At 44.9% G+C, this 15,052-nt stretch overlaps 1 protein-coding gene across 8 annotated transcripts in view; it reads left to right on the top strand.

The window, feature by feature from the left end:
• The window catches only part of CACNA2D4 (calcium voltage-gated channel auxiliary subunit alpha2delta 4), a 125,207-nt gene that overhangs the window by 16,420 nt on the left and 93,735 nt on the right, over positions 1-15,052 (top strand). For 7 of the 8 annotated variants that reach the window (XR_008391096.1, XM_053662718.1, XM_053662719.1 and 4 more), the window contains exons 7-17: positions 3,125-3,200; positions 3,823-3,973; positions 4,395-4,499; positions 5,443-5,517; positions 6,344-6,433; positions 6,544-6,657; positions 7,063-7,141; positions 7,539-7,672; positions 9,203-9,280; positions 10,025-10,105; positions 10,664-10,738. Coding sequence is in view for 7 of the 8 variants with exons in the window: in XM_053662718.1 (XP_053518693.1) it covers positions 3,125-3,200; positions 3,823-3,973; positions 4,395-4,499; positions 5,443-5,517; positions 6,344-6,433; positions 6,544-6,657; positions 7,063-7,141; positions 7,539-7,672; positions 9,203-9,280; positions 10,025-10,105; positions 10,664-10,738 (1,058 nt within the window). In the remaining variant the exon portion in view is untranslated. The remainder of the gene's footprint in view (positions 1-3,124; positions 3,201-3,822; positions 3,974-4,394; positions 4,500-5,442; positions 5,518-6,343; positions 6,434-6,543; positions 6,658-7,062; positions 7,142-7,538; positions 7,673-9,202; positions 9,281-10,024; positions 10,106-10,663; positions 10,739-15,052) is intronic. The other variant, XM_053662715.1, reaches the window with a different exon arrangement.

Genomic DNA, 15,052 nt, shown 5'->3' with positions numbered 1-15,052 from the left:
CAGGAATATTTAACAAGATATTACAATTAGGTAATATTTTTACCCCCTTTTTTTAAATCAAAAAAGAACTTAGCGGTCTTCCACTTGCATCTCCTTCCACACAGATTTCCATCCTACTGTCATCTAATATTTTCCCTTTTTATCCCTACAAATTAGATACTGTGACTGTTATTTGATGTAAACATTGCTTGTTTGGTATTAACTGTTGGTTACCATTTTGTTGGCCCACAACCCCTTCAAGCACCACCAGCTGTCTTTCCAAGGTCCTGCTCCTCCTTGAGGCAAATCTCCAGAGGTTCCTTTGTAGTAGTCCCCTTAGTGTTAAGCTGCTTCAGCTTGTGTTATCCACACATGTTTTATATTATCCTCATCTTTTTTCAAAATTTTGAATGTATTCTTTTTTATTTTTGCAAGCTACACAGATGATTTCCTATTGTCATCCTATTTAAGCAGAAAAGGCCAAATCCTATTTCTTTTTTGTTGGAGACAAGTGACTGACTAAGCCTCCATTTGGTGACACACCCCTGAGAAACAGGTTACAGTAAATAACGTCTCAGGGGAACGGACACCCCAAGAAGAATTCAGAAAACAACACTGCAGTCTTCTACCCTCATTCTGGAGTGACAGTTCTGCTGGATATGCATTTCTAAATTAACAATTAGTTTCTCTCAAGACCTTAAAACTTTGTTCTACTGCTTTCTGGCTTCCACTGATATTGAGAAAATCTGCTATTAGTTCAACTGCTTTTCCTGTGAAAGAAAATGTTCTAGCTTTTCTGGCTGCTTTTAAGGTCTTTATTTATTTATTTCCCTTTGGAGTTCTGCAGCTTCACCATTATGTGTGTGCAAGTGGGTATCTTTTTATTAATCCTGTTGGATATACTGTGCTTCCTGGATCTGCGGGTTCATATTTTTATCAGTTCCAGAACATTTGCTCTCACTGTTTTTGTAACCATGGTGTTTCCTTGTGCTCTCCCTTTTCTCTTTCTATGTCTCCAGTAAGAAATTTATTAAACCTTATTTTAGCTTCTACAGGATTCTGGACAAATCCTTCAAATGCCTAATTTTTTTCTTAAAATCATTTTGTTGTTGTTCAAGTACAGTTGTCTCTATTTTCCCACCACCACACTCCCCAGCCCCACCTACCCCCACCTCCCACCCTCAATCCTGCCCCCTTTGGCTTTGTCCATGTGTCCTTTACACATGTTCCTTGATGACCCTTCCCCATCTTTCCCCTGTCATCTCCCTTCCCTCCCCTCTGGTTACTGTCAGTTTGCTCTTTATTTCAATGTCTCTGGTTGTATTTTGCTTGCTTGTTTGTTTTGTTGATTGAATTTTTTTCTTTACCTGTGAATAATCCACTATGCATTTATTTGTTTAACCTTTTCTTCATTTACAAAAATTGCGTATTTAAAAGGCTGTTTCCTTGTTTCTAATAATTTCTTGTTGTGTATTTTTTCTTGTGATTTCTCCAACATAGCTATCCTACATTTTGTATTTGGTAGTTCCAACACCTGTAATCCATAGAAGGATAGCTACATGTGGCTACATGTGGTGGTTCTTGCTGCTGCTGCCTCTCACTCATAGGGGCCTGTTTCCAGCATATTGATAATCTCTGTTTGTGAGGCCATGCTGCTTATAATCTGTGGGAACCCTACAGGTCTGACTTGGAAAAGCTCCCCTTCAAGAGGGTCACTTCTATTTCTTGTTGGAGTCGAGGGTACCCCCAACCAGAACCACCAAAGCCCTCTTTCAAGGTTCTGGTTCAGAGCCCAGAACCTCAGACTTACTTTCTGTTTCTTGTTATTGTTAAAGGGTCAAATTCCCCACAATCATGCTGCCATGGGAATGTGTCCTTAAGAAACTCTATTGCTCACTAGCAGCTGCAGGTTGATGGCAGAGCCATGCTACTCAGGCTTCCTGGACACAGCTCTGCCCATGGCTCTGTCCTGTTTCCCCTGCCAGCCTGTGCCTCCTCATTCTTCTGGCCCCTGCCCCTCCCTTTTGGAACTCTGCCTCCAGTTGTTTGGTTTTGGTAGTATGATCTGATTCTTGCAAACTTCTCCTCCCTTTGACAGACCAGCAATGCCTCAAGGTGTATATCTCATCTGAAGTCTAATTGCTGTGGAATAAAAAGATTCCTTAGAGCTTCTAGACATTCATGATATGTCCACAGTTTTGTTTTGTTTTATTTTTCTAGCCCAAACACAGAATAATATAATTGCACCTATTATTTTTAATATCTTATTGTGAATCCACTCTTCCCAATCACTATTTTTAAATAGGGATGCTATCATGGAGCATGTCAGTGTTACCTGTGCTTTGTGCACATTTATCCCAATGTTTAATTAGATGAATAGAACAAAATCTGCCCAAGCAGTCTGCTAGTGGGTCAAGGTAAGATCTTTTATACTCATGTATTTGTTGTTTCATTCATATGATAAATATTTAACAATCAAGTCTTTTCAGTGCTATGTCAGACACAGTGCCAGGTATAGGCAGACCTTGGAGATATTGCAGGTTCAGTTCCAGACCACCGCAATGAGTTTCTCAATAGAGCAAGTCCTAATATGTAGGCTGATGAAGGGCCTTGCCTTCAGTTTGTAAATAATGCAGCACCTTTGAAATGCCATAAAGCAGGGGCAATAAAACAAGGTGTGCATGTACTATAAGGAATTTATAGTCTTGTGGCCCCATCATTTCTCCCAGCCAGCTAACAAGAGGGACTGTGAGCACTAACAGACAACCTGACTGGAGTCAGGTGGGCTAGGAGTCAGAGCACCTGGGTCTCTCAATACTCTGTCTATGCTTTTGCCAGATGGTAAGGGATGTTAAAAGTTATGCCTTCCTGAAGCTTCCCCCTCCACAACTGAATGTGAAGTTTAGTTCATAAATGAGTCTTGCACACAGCATATAGGAGTCCTACTGTGAAAGTAACCCCAACTCTGAATCTGAGGAGTGCGGGTGGTGAGTACCCCTCCATCAAGCCAGCCTCCCCCTTGCCTGTTCCCTCCCTTTACAGGGTGCTCTAGACCCTGCTGCGCAGGTCCATGGCTGGCCTTCCCTGGGGGTCATGGCATTCCAGGGGCTCTGGACCAGACTCACTGAGGCAGTGAAAGAATTAGTCTTTGTTTCCCCAGGCATCAAATGGACGCCTGATGAGAATGGAGTCATCACCTTCGACTGCCGGAACCGTGGCTGGTAAGAGCTCCTAGGGAGAGGTCTCTGGTGCTGGCATTCATCTCATACACCTTGAGTCTTGTGTCATTCTCCTCCAGTCTCTGCCCCCCAGTCCAAGGGTCTCAGGTGTGTAGAACCTTAACCCAACACAAGAGCAGGAAGAAGCTGTCTTCCTTCTTGTCATGGCTGTCCTTGCTGCCCAACCAATCACATTTGTCTTTCCTGCCCCTCAGCTCCTCCAGGACACTGGGCTGTCTCCAAATCCACCCTCTGCCAGGCTCTCCTCTCCTTCCACACCCCTCCTCAGGCAGATTTGTAACAGAATCTGAGGATGGAACCCACTTGTCTCCCTTTCTGCTGCCTACCCTTCCAGGATCCTGGCTGGTTCAAAACATGGAGGATAAGGTTACCAGCAGAACTTGACTTTTCTCTCACCTGACAGGCCCATTAGATGAGCACATGACCAGCCGTTGTTCCCAAATGATTTTGGAACTATGCTAAGTAGTTATGGAACATGATATAACCCAGCATCAATGAGGCACCTACCTAAACTAAATACAAATAGAAATAATGAGACTAGGTTGGGTGGTTGCTCTGGCTCTAATCTTCCCATAATTGACCTGCCCCTTTCTTTCTGCTAAAGGTACATTCAAGCTGCCACTTCTCCCAAGGACATAGTGATTGTGCTGGACACAAGTGGCAGCATGAAGGGGCTGCGGATGACAATTGCCAAGCACACTATCTCCACCATCTTGGACACACTGGGAGAGAATGACTTTGTTAATATCATTGCGGTAAATGTGCCTTTCTACTCTTGAATAGCTCTCCCTTGTTTTTAAAAAACTTCTGCTGCCTGCACTGGAATGATGGGTACCTACAAACACACAATGCTTCATGCTGTAGAATAATTCCTCTGTAGCTTGGGCTCCTACTCTAGGGTCAGACGAGGGGTGGACTGCAAGAGGTCCGTAGAGTTTCTGAAATTATATGTATGTTCATTTTTCTGGGTCCATAGAGTTCATTAATTCAGATAAATCTGGGATGTAACAAAGATTAAGAAGCACTGGCCTTGAGCCTGATTTATCCCATCCATGTGCTCTTCTTGACCAGTGCCCATCTCTGAACAGCCTCTGCATTCTGCTGTAGGACAAGTGATCCCTGGGCTCCTGCTTTGCATCAATCTCAGTTTTCCCACTCCCTTTATTCCAAATCCAGACACATCAGGAGAAAGGAGAAAGTAGTAGGACACCTAGACAGGACCAACAAATCCTGGTCTTGCTTCCACAGCAACTCTTCCTAGTTCTGCCTGCCCCCATACAGGTAAATTTTGGGGGAGAGAGCAGGAGGAAAATGGGACAAGTTAGGAGAATGCTTTCAAATGCAATGAGAGAGGAGGGGCATGAAGAGACAGCATAGTCCTCCACAGAGGCAGAGCTGACAGCCACCTGGGGTACCATTTTGAAGGCTATCTGATTTAAGACTTTCCTCCACTAGCCTGTGTCATGGCTGAAATTATTATCTTTAGTGGGATTTATTTACCTCATAAAGAAATATCGAAGCAAAATGGTCTAACTTTAAAATGGCCACCCTGGGGAGAAGGGAATGGCCCCCTCATCCCTGAGCTTCTCCCTGAGGCCTGCATCACTTAACCACCCACATCACTCCTGGACCCCATGTACCCCATCTCTGCTGCTAACCCATCCCTGTTCCTGATCTGTAGCAGAGACAGCACTGCTACAGGAACAGGTCTCACCCCCACACAAGAGTAGAGATGTACCTCCCTCAGAGCCTGTCAATACCTAAAGGACCCTCTTCATAAATACACAGAAAAGAGAAAAAGTAGCACAGTTTCTAATCCCTGCACCCAGGCACTGGGGAGGGGTCTGCACTTGGAGGGCTCTGGGAGTCCCATGGAAGGCATTTGGTCTGGTCTTGGCAGCAGAGACCAGTGGAATTCTCTCAGTAACCTGCAGTTCTCTGTGTGCCCTAGGAGAGAGGCATGACTCAGCCACCTGAGAAAATGAACCAAGACCGGAACTTGAGGGAGAATTTTTAGAGCGAAGGCCCTGCTATTCTCTGCACTCTCACCTCTGTATTTAGAAAAATTGCCTGTAACATAGGGTTCCACAAGATAATATACACAGATGCCTGGGTGACCCCAGCCCTGACCCCCTGGTGAGTTGTCTGAGCTTCATCACTGGGCCCTGACTTTCTAAATGGACCCTGTCTGTTTCCCCCTCCCCTCTGCCCTCTGCAACTGCAGTACAATGACTACATCCATTACGTCGAACCTTGTTTCAAAGGGATTCTTGTTCAGGCCCATCGAGACAACCGTGAGGTGAGTTTCCACATCAGGTGAGTGCCTAATGCTTTGGAGTCCCTATTCAGCTTAGAATGGTAGGAGTCATCTATTTTCTCCTATATGCACCCAGCTCCTGGGTGCATGACAGCTCCTTTCCCTCACTCCCATGGCACTTGGAAAGGGGCAAAGCCCATCTGCAGTTACCCACACAAATACACTCAGGAAATTGCCCCCATGATTACGCTGCCTGCCTATCACAGTGAATAGTAGGTAAAGAGATACCTCCCATCTGGGAAAATGTTGCTTCTCCAGGACTGGTTTGTTATTCTGTGGACTAGCCAGCACTCAGTTTTCCCCTTTGCTTCCCACTGGGCCTTTTCACTATGGCAATTTTCATGAGGAGCTTCCTCAGAAGGAGGAGAAATTCAAATCCACTCTGTTGAGTCCCTTTCCAAGGACTTTCCAAGTCCTTGCCAAGGGAGAGATCCTTCCCTCTGTGTCTGGGGAATTTAGGTGTGGCTTCCTCTGAATTCCAGCTTTAAGTTGGAGACCCTGGCCATCTCCATACCATTGGAGGAAGAGCTTGGATGCTGAGACTGCTGGGGACCTGGGAGCCTGGGCACTGGTCTGGGCTGCCCTCCTCACTCTGGTTGGATCCACACTGGCACTTCCTTCCAGTAGCAGGGATAGATTTGTGCCCAGCCACTCACACTCTCAGTTTATCTTGGGGGCATTTGAGAGCATCTGATGTGGGAGTCCAACCATAATATCCTTCTGGGAAACTAGCTCCAAATAGCCTCTGAAATCAAGTCCCTGGCCAACTGGATCCATTGACATGACTCTGGTTTCTTACCTACAATAGCATTTCAAACAGCTGGTAGATGACCTGATGGTTAAAGGGGTAGGGGTCGTGGACCAAGCCCTGAGGGAAGCCTTCCAGATCCTGAAGCAGGTACTGCCCTTGAGGAAGCCAAGGGAGAATGGAGGGGTGGGGGACCACCTGGAGGTGTGGGGAAGGCAGCTTCTAGCCTGTAGTCATGGAGCCACCCCTCCCCTGCACAGTTCCAAGAGGCCAGGCAAGGAAGCCTCTGCAACCAGGCCATCATGCTGATCTCGGACGGGGCTGTAGAGGACTATGAGGCCGTGTTTGAGGAATACAACTGGCCGGACTGCAAGGTTACTCTCCTGGTAGCAGGCGGGGGGGTGGGGGGCGGTGAAGGGGTCAGAGCATGGGGAGCAAAAGGCAGGCCTGCCGAGTTCAAATTGTCTACCCACTAACCCAGTAGTAAATTCAACTGTCCCAGATTGGTGTTCCAAAATTGTGGTGACTCTAGGTACAGAGGACTCATGCAAGAGGTCTCAGGGGGAGAGACCTGAGTATTATGGTGAGACAGGAAAACTGCCCTGGCCAGTCCCAGTATGGCCTGGGCCCCAGGGACCTTTCTGATCCAAAGGAGTGAGAATGGAGGAGCTAAAGTGGGCAAAGCACTTGACAGACATCAAGGACTCACATAAATTGTGTTAACATTACTCACTGCCAGGAATTATGGCTGCTGAGTCTGTCCGTGTCTTGTGGAACAGGTTCGAGTTTTCACTTACCTTATTGGGAGAGAAGTCACTTTTGCAGACCGCATGAAGTGGATTGCATGCAACAACAAAGGTAGGTGGCAGAGCACCTCACAGCCTATCCCTGAAAACAGACCCTGGGACAGAGTTGCATGCAAAAGGGGATCCCCTTATAAGAAGGGAAGGAGAGCAGCATTGCGAGAGGGGGAGACTGACCCAAAGGCCCTTGCATTTGGGGCTCTGCAGCTTCTGTGGCAGCTCTGGAGCTGGAAGGGCCCTCACAGTTCTCTCAAGTTGAGGCAGAGTCTGAGCCTTTGGATCCCCATCAGCATCACTGGTCCATGGCTGCCCCCCCCCAGAAAAGGAACAACCTTGGAGAAAGCAGTTCCCAGTACCCCAGCCACAAGATGGAGAGAGTGCGGGCCCTGCAAAGGGGTTTCATGTGGAGCATCCAGCATTCTACAACTCACATGGCCTATCCCCTCCTCCAGGCTACTACACTCAGATCTCCACACTGGCTGACACTCAGGAGAATGTGATGAAGTACCTCCACGTTCTCAGCCGCCCCATGGTCATCAACCATGACCACGACATCATCTGGACTGAAGCCTACATGGACAGCAAGGTGAGACCCTGACCCCACTCCAGAGTTAAGGGCCCCAGGTTATAAGAGGTGACTTCTTGGGTGAGGAATGGGGAAAGCAATCACATCCTTGGGAAATGTGAAGGGGGTGAGCACTGTCCCCCACCAGCAGACCTACCACCTGAGTGCTGCCCTGAAGGCCCAGACACCCTGTGAGTTGACCTGTCCAGGGTGGCCCTTTGTGGACAGAACCCCTCTGTTCCAAACTTGTTCACCCTTCTTCCCATTGTTCTCACCTCCTTCATTATCCTCTTCCCTGCCCCATTACTTTTTTTAAAAAAAGGAATCTGACCAGTAATTGAAGATTATAGCTTCATCAAGTGACCCCCTCCCACCCCTGCCTGTAGGCAGCAATGATTTACACAAAGATGATGCATCATATTGGGATTAAGAGAGACCTGGGAGTAGTTACTTAGATAAAAGTGTGGTTTTCCCTCATGTAAGAGCAACAGCTGGCCCAGAGCCGATAAGGAGCTCCCTGGTCACCAGGGATCAGACCCTTTCCTGCTGTCCCTTTGGCCATCCCTATGGATCTCTTGCTCCAAGTGGGTAGTGAAACTAGTTAACAGAAGCTATTCACTTTTAGAAAACTTTACCTCTAAACTCTAAATTGAAAAATCTGATGAGGAAGGGGGAGGGTACCTGATAGTTCAAAGTTCTTCATTCTCTGAGGTCTACTGTAGACCTCCATGGCTGGGCAAAGTCCTTTAGTTAACTAAGAAAAGTCAGACCTGTCAGACACACTGCACACACTAATTCTCAGGATCTATCTTCATGGTAAAGCGGGAACATATGTGGAGCCTCTGCCAAGGGGACCGGAGGAGCCAGCACAGTGAGATGAGGAGTAAGGAGGAAGGCCATCTTAGAGGCTGGGAATGATGTGGCTCAGGCGTTCTGAGTGGGGAGGAGGCTGTGGGCTCATTGTGTGTGTGTGTGTGTGTGTGTGTGTGTGTGTGTGTGTGTGTGTGTGTGTGAAGGGGGTGATGGTGACTGGAAGCTACTACAACCACATCATGGCCAGCTCTCACACTGTGGCCCCTCTCCATGTGCTTGTGTTTGCCAGTGGCTCTGCATCAATGTCCCTTTCCCTCTTACCTAGTCTGGGCTATAGTTTGTGCCAATCTTGGGTCTAAGGCAGATATTTTTAGAAGAGCTCTTGCTATGCTCACCTCTTTTTTCTGGGCATGCCCAGGATGGGACTATTCCATGGGTCCGTGCTCATCCAAGACAAGAGGGCTTAGTGAGCATGCTTGGGAGCAGGGCTGTGGGCTCTGGGATTCGGAGACTTGCCCTGGCTCAGAACTTTCCTTGCTAAGTGTCATTGGCCTGGTTTGTCTCCCTGGCCTCTCCCCTCCAGCCTTTCTGCCAGCTCTCCCTTTACAGAAAAAGGAAACCTCATTTTAGATTGCCTCCTCCTGTTGGAAAGTGACACAGTAGTTGATGTTGGTGACTGTGGGTCCTCTGCACTGTGGACTCTGAGCCCTCTGTCCCTTGTTCTTTCCTTCCTGGCAGCTCTTTACCTCACATGCACAGAGCCTGATGCTCCTCACTACAGTGTCCATGCCAGTCTTCAGCAAGAAGAATGAAACAGTGAGTGGCCACTCTCGAGAAGCTGCAACAAGGACTAGAACTTGGGGACCCCACTGGCATTTTTAGACCAATGGTTCTTGGCTCGGCTGGGTATCAGAGCCGCATTAGGAGAGCTGTAAATGCAGATTCAAGGCTCTGTGCCCAACTAGCTATGTCAGAATCTCTTGGTTGGGAGTGGGTGGAGAATGAGAGCTGGGGTTTGGTCTGGACTTTCCAAAACTCCCCAGTGATTCTGCTCAGCCAGCTTGGGGACCACTGTCTTGGGGATATAGGACTAATGGGGTCGCCTGCCAGCCTTCTGCAAAACCACACACACTTAACCTCCCAGTTTGGGAAGGCTGTAACTTGTTGGTAAAGGCATCTGGTAAGGGAATTTCTAGCGCCTTCCATCTCTATCTAGTCAGGAAATGTTTGTTCCAGATCATAGATGAGGGATCCTGGGATTCTGATCCTTCAGCTTCTGCTATGAAGGTGAATATTTCATTCAACTTTGTATTTCATTTGAATACAACTTAAATATTAATATTGGATATTAACCTTCCCAGCAGTTGAGATTACTCCTGGGGCCTCCCTGCTAGGTTCTTGATTTTGTTTCAGCAAGCTCAGCCTAAAATCTAACTGCAGAGGAAGGGCCACATATGACCTAAGGGGCTTCCTCTCCCAGGCTCTAGCAAGGCTGAGGTCCAGCCTGGACCTGTGTTCAGGGAGGCCAGATCTCCCCCTGACCCTTTTTTGTCTTTCCAGCGGTCTCACGGCATTCTTCTAGGTGTAGTGGGCTCTGACATTTCCCTGAGAGAGCTGATGAAGCTGGCACCCCGGTACAAGGTGAGCCTGGGTCAGGTCCCTGAGTGGTGCTCACAGGCTCCCCAGGAGCTGCCCCACCAGGCTCAGGAACCTCTATGCAGACAGCACAGCCAAGTCTAGAGCTGTAATGGGGCCCCAACCCCCAGAGAAATGCAGGCATTGAACTTGGCAGCAGTGGCTTGAACACTTGGGGCCCTTTGTTACCACCAGATCTGACTTGCTCTGTGGCCTTGGGCAAGTGCTTTCACTTTCTGGTGCCTCAGTTTCTCAATCTACTCCTCCAGGCCTTATAGTTCTGTTTTGGAAACAAATGAGATTATCATCAAAGCACCTAAAACATATGGTGGGAAAGAGGCCAGGTAATGATATACATGATTATGGCTGCTATGAACAGTAGAATTAGGAAAGAAATTCAAAATGAATGGCTGGAAGTGCAGCACTGGCTCAGTTATTTCCTATCTGAAAATCTCACTGCTGTGCACTGCCATCTTTAACCATCCTGCAGCCCCAACACCTCCTCAGCTGCAGTTCTCCAACACAAACAACAACTCTGACTTCCCTCCACCCCTGTCTTTGTAGCTTGGAGTACATGGATATGCCTTTTTGAATACTAACAATGGCTACATTCTCTCACATCCTGACCTTCGACCCCTGGTAGGTACAGATCTTATTTTCCTTAGGATTTAACCCTATGGGATTTGGCATACTTCATAAAAACAGTTAAATAATGAACATATGCTGAGCTTCATTAGGAACCCAGTGGGTAATTAAGTCATAGTCCTGTGTTCAAACTGTTTATTACCTAGCAGAAGAGATAAGGCAAAAATACATGAATTGATTGATGAAGAATCCAGAGACCATGGGATGAAGTGTGCAGTTTTCCTTGTCAGACACAGCCACTCATGTTCCCCTTACTGCCTCAGTAGCTCCACACTCCCTCTTGGAGTTTGATGGTGAACAGACCCAAAGAATTGAAAATGTTGACTTAACAATAAAAAGTGTCAGAGGAGCTGTCTTGTGATAGGTGAGGGGCAGGAGAGCCAAGATTTTGGGTCAGGAGAGCCAAAATCCCCTGATTTTTGTCTTGGGATATGTTCCCGAGTGTTCCTGACTCCTTTCTAGGTCCCTCCATCCTGATACAGGGACTGGGGGCATTTTCACATGTGTTCAGCCAAACAACTGATGCCAAGAGCAGAATTTCCATCATTTTATCTAAAAGCTTTGCTTCCAGGGCTAGGGCCTCCCTATTGCTCTACTTCCAGTTGCAGCATTTGGCCACTGTCCATGGCAATAATGGCCTCACCTCTCAGTGTGATTGTTGGGGGCATTAGCGGGAGGGGAGTTAGAATCCTAGAGGAACATTAACACTTTCTCCTCTGCCAATCTTATACTGAATTGGAGTGGCAGCTGAGGACAATAACTAGCAGAGCACCTTTCTGAGAACTTACTAAGGGGTTCATCTGCCTGAGGTGTCATTTGGAGAAACCAGTCTAAGCCACATTCCATTTCATTTGGTTCAGATGATTACTGAGTTTCCATAAGACAACCAATTGAGCTATTTAAAGCAAACTATAGGGGTTTCCAGTGTATCTGAGTAGATAGAGACCAGGATACACTGGAAACCACCTGTCTTCCAAATTCAGACTCTACTGGTAAAGCATATGAACCCATAATGGGTCACTGACTTACACCAGTGGATTCTGTAAGGGACAGCCCCAGTGCTAACAAATAATATTATTTCTCACTAGAGAAATAATAAATGTGTTGGTCCTAAAGCTAACTTGTAGAATGAAGAGGCATTGGTCAGAAATCATCTATTACTACCTATATAACCTAGACAAATATAAGACTTAACCTTATAATGTTCTGAGAATGCCCTAAACAGAAGTTTGTAATCTAATTAAGGGAACTGACCATACACAAATAGACTTATACAAATGAAATAATTAGAGAATAACACCACATAGAACATTGTTCCATAATAAAAGATATGGTAAAGCCAACTTCATGAGATCCCTATGCAAAGTATTATTGATTTATGATAGGTGTTAAGGAGAACAATAGTTGAGTTTTTAAAAAATAGTGCTTATGTTCAGTAACAAATTGAAAAAGGGTCAAGAACCACATTTTGGGGCTGAAATCCTTCTATGTCAGTTGACTGGTATGACTAATTAACAAAGTAGAATTCTGGTCCTAATATGAAGAGCTAAAGATGCTCTTTCAGATATCATGAAGAATTAGAAAATGGCAATGAATGAAGAATTTTGCAGTTTATTCAAAAGAAGCAGATCCAGAGTCAAAGATGGCAAGACAGTGCTGTTTGTCATGAGTGTAGACATCCATAAGAGCAAGAACAAAATATCATCCATGCGTGGGTGAGGAGGAAAAGAGAAGAGTAAAAGGGAGATACTGTCGTGGAGGTTTTACTACAGATCTCCAGCACAGGCAAGGAATGAGGATAAGGCTTTCTGGAAAAAAGAAAAATTGGCAGAAACAAAATGCCCAGTGATAGGAGACTTCAACCATTTAAGCATCTGCAGAGAGGCCTCATTATGCTAAAAGTAAACCCTCTTATTAATTCTTAACTTACCCTAATGAGAAACTATTTTCTTCCTTTTTTAATTTAAATCACTTTTGTTTTTCAACTACAGTTGACATACAATATTATATTAGTTTCAGGTGAACACCCTAGTGATTAGACATTATATAACTTACTAAGTAACCATCCCAATAAATCTAGTACCCATTTGACACCATGTATAACTATTAGTATATTATTAACTATATTCTCAAGGCTGTACTTTACATCCCCATGACTATGCTATAACAACCAATTTGTACTTCTTAATCCCTTCACCTTTTTAATCTTTCTCCCAACTACCTTCCCATCTGGGAGCTGTCAAAATATTCTCTGTGTCTATGAGTCTGTTTCTGTTTTGCTTGTTTATTTATTATTTTTAGATCCATTTGTTGAAACATATGTATTTATTGCCATTTTATTGTCCATATTTTAATTTTTTTCTTCTTCTCCTTAAAGAAAACCCTTTAACATTTCATGTGATACTGGTTTGGTGATGATGAGCTCCTTTAGCTTTTTCTTGTCTGGGAAGCTCTTTATCAGGCCTTCAATTCTAAATGACAGCTTTGCTGGGTAGAATAATCTTGGCTGTAGGTCCCTGCTTTTCATGACTTTGAATATTTCTTGCCAATTTTTCCTGGCTCGCAAAGTTTCTATTGAGAAATTAGCTGACAGTCTTATGGGAGCCCCTTCGTAGATAACTAACTGCTTTTCTCTTGCTGCTTTTAAGATTCTCGCTTTGTCTTTAAACTTTTGAATTTTAATTATTTTTAATTAATTTTATTTAGTTATTTTTCAAGTACAGTTTTTTGTCTATTTTTCCCATCCCAGCCTCCCCTGCCCCTTGCTCCCCACCTCCCTCCCATTTCCACCCCCCTTAGTTCTCGTCCCTGTGTCCTTCCTATTTGTTCCTCCAAATCCCTCCCCCTTTTTCCCCTTAACTTCCCTTCCTTCTCCCCTCTGGTCACTATCCCCTTGTTCTCTATTTCAGTGTCTTTTTTTTTTTCTGCTTGCTTGTTTGTTTTGTTGTTTAGCTTCCTGTTAAAGGTGAGATCATATGGTATTTGTCTTCCAGCACCTGGCCTATTTCACTCAGCATAATGCTTTCCAGTTCCATCCATGTTGTTGCAAAAGGTAGTAGCTCCTTCTTTCTCTCTGCTGCATAGAATTCCATTGTGTATATGTACCACAATTTTTTGATTCATTCATTTACTGATGGGCACCTAGGTTGCTTCCAACTCTTGGCTATTGTAAATTGTGCTGCTATGAACATTGTGGTGCATAGGTTCTTTGATATTGATGTTTTAGGATTCTTAGGATATAATCCCAGCAGTGGAATTGCTGGGTCAAAAGGCAGGTCGATTTTTATTTTTCTGAGAAAATTCCATACTGTTTTCCATAATGGTTGTACCAGTCTGCAATCCCACCAACAGTGAACTAAGGACCCCTTTTCCCCACAACCTCTCCAACATTTGTTATTTGTTGCTTTGTTTATGATAGCCATCCTGACTGGTGTAAAGTGGTATCTCATTGTGGTTTTGATTTGCATCTCTCTGATAGCTAACGGTATTGAGCATCTCTTCATGTGTCTCTGAATGTTCTGTATGTCCTCCTTGCAGAAGTGTTCGTTCAAGTCCTTTTCCCATTTTTTAATTGGGTTGGGTGTCTTCTTAGAGTAGAGTCATGTAAGTTCTTTGTATATTTTGGAGATTAAACCTTTGTCTGAGGTATCATTGGCAAATATGTTTTCCCATACAGTTGGTTGTCTTGCTAATTTAATACTGTTTTCTTTAGCCATGCAGAAGCTTTTTATTTTGGTGAGATCCCATTTGTTTATTCTTTCCTTTACATTCCTTGCTCTAGGGGACATAGCAGTAAAAAAGTTGCTGCGGGAAATATCTGAGATTTTCTTGCCAATGTTCTCCTCTAGGACTTTAATGATGTCACGACTTACATTTAAGTCTTTTATCCACCTTGAATTTATTTTGGTGTATGGTGTAAGTCTGTGCTCAAGTTTCATTTTTTTTGCATATAGCTGTCCAGTTCTCCCAACACCATTTGTTGAAGAGGCTATCTTTACTCCATTTTATGTTACTGCCCCCTTTGTCGAATATTAATTGACTGTAGAGAGTTGGGTTGATTTCTGGGCTCTCTGTTCTGTTCCATTGGTCTATGTGCCTGTTTTTATGCCAGTACCAGGCTGTTTTGATTACAGTGGCCTTGTAATACAGTTTGATATCAGGTATTGTGATCCCCCCTACTTTGTTCTTCTTTCTCAAAAGAGCAGCTGCTATTCGGGCTCGTTTATGGTTCCATATAAATTTTTGAAGTGTTTGTTCTATGTCTGTGAAATATGCCATTGGTACTTTAATAGGTATTGCATTGAATCT

Source organism: Artibeus jamaicensis, unplaced genomic scaffold (genome assembly GCF_021234435.1).
Source record: "Artibeus jamaicensis isolate MK-2021 breed Jamaican fruit bat unplaced genomic scaffold, CSHL_Jam_final contig_1028, whole genome shotgun sequence".
Classification (NCBI taxonomy): domain Eukaryota; kingdom Metazoa; phylum Chordata; class Mammalia; order Chiroptera; family Phyllostomidae; genus Artibeus; species Artibeus jamaicensis.
The sequence above is the reverse complement of the archived record's forward strand: the minus strand, read 5'-3'. Positions and strand labels throughout refer to the sequence as shown.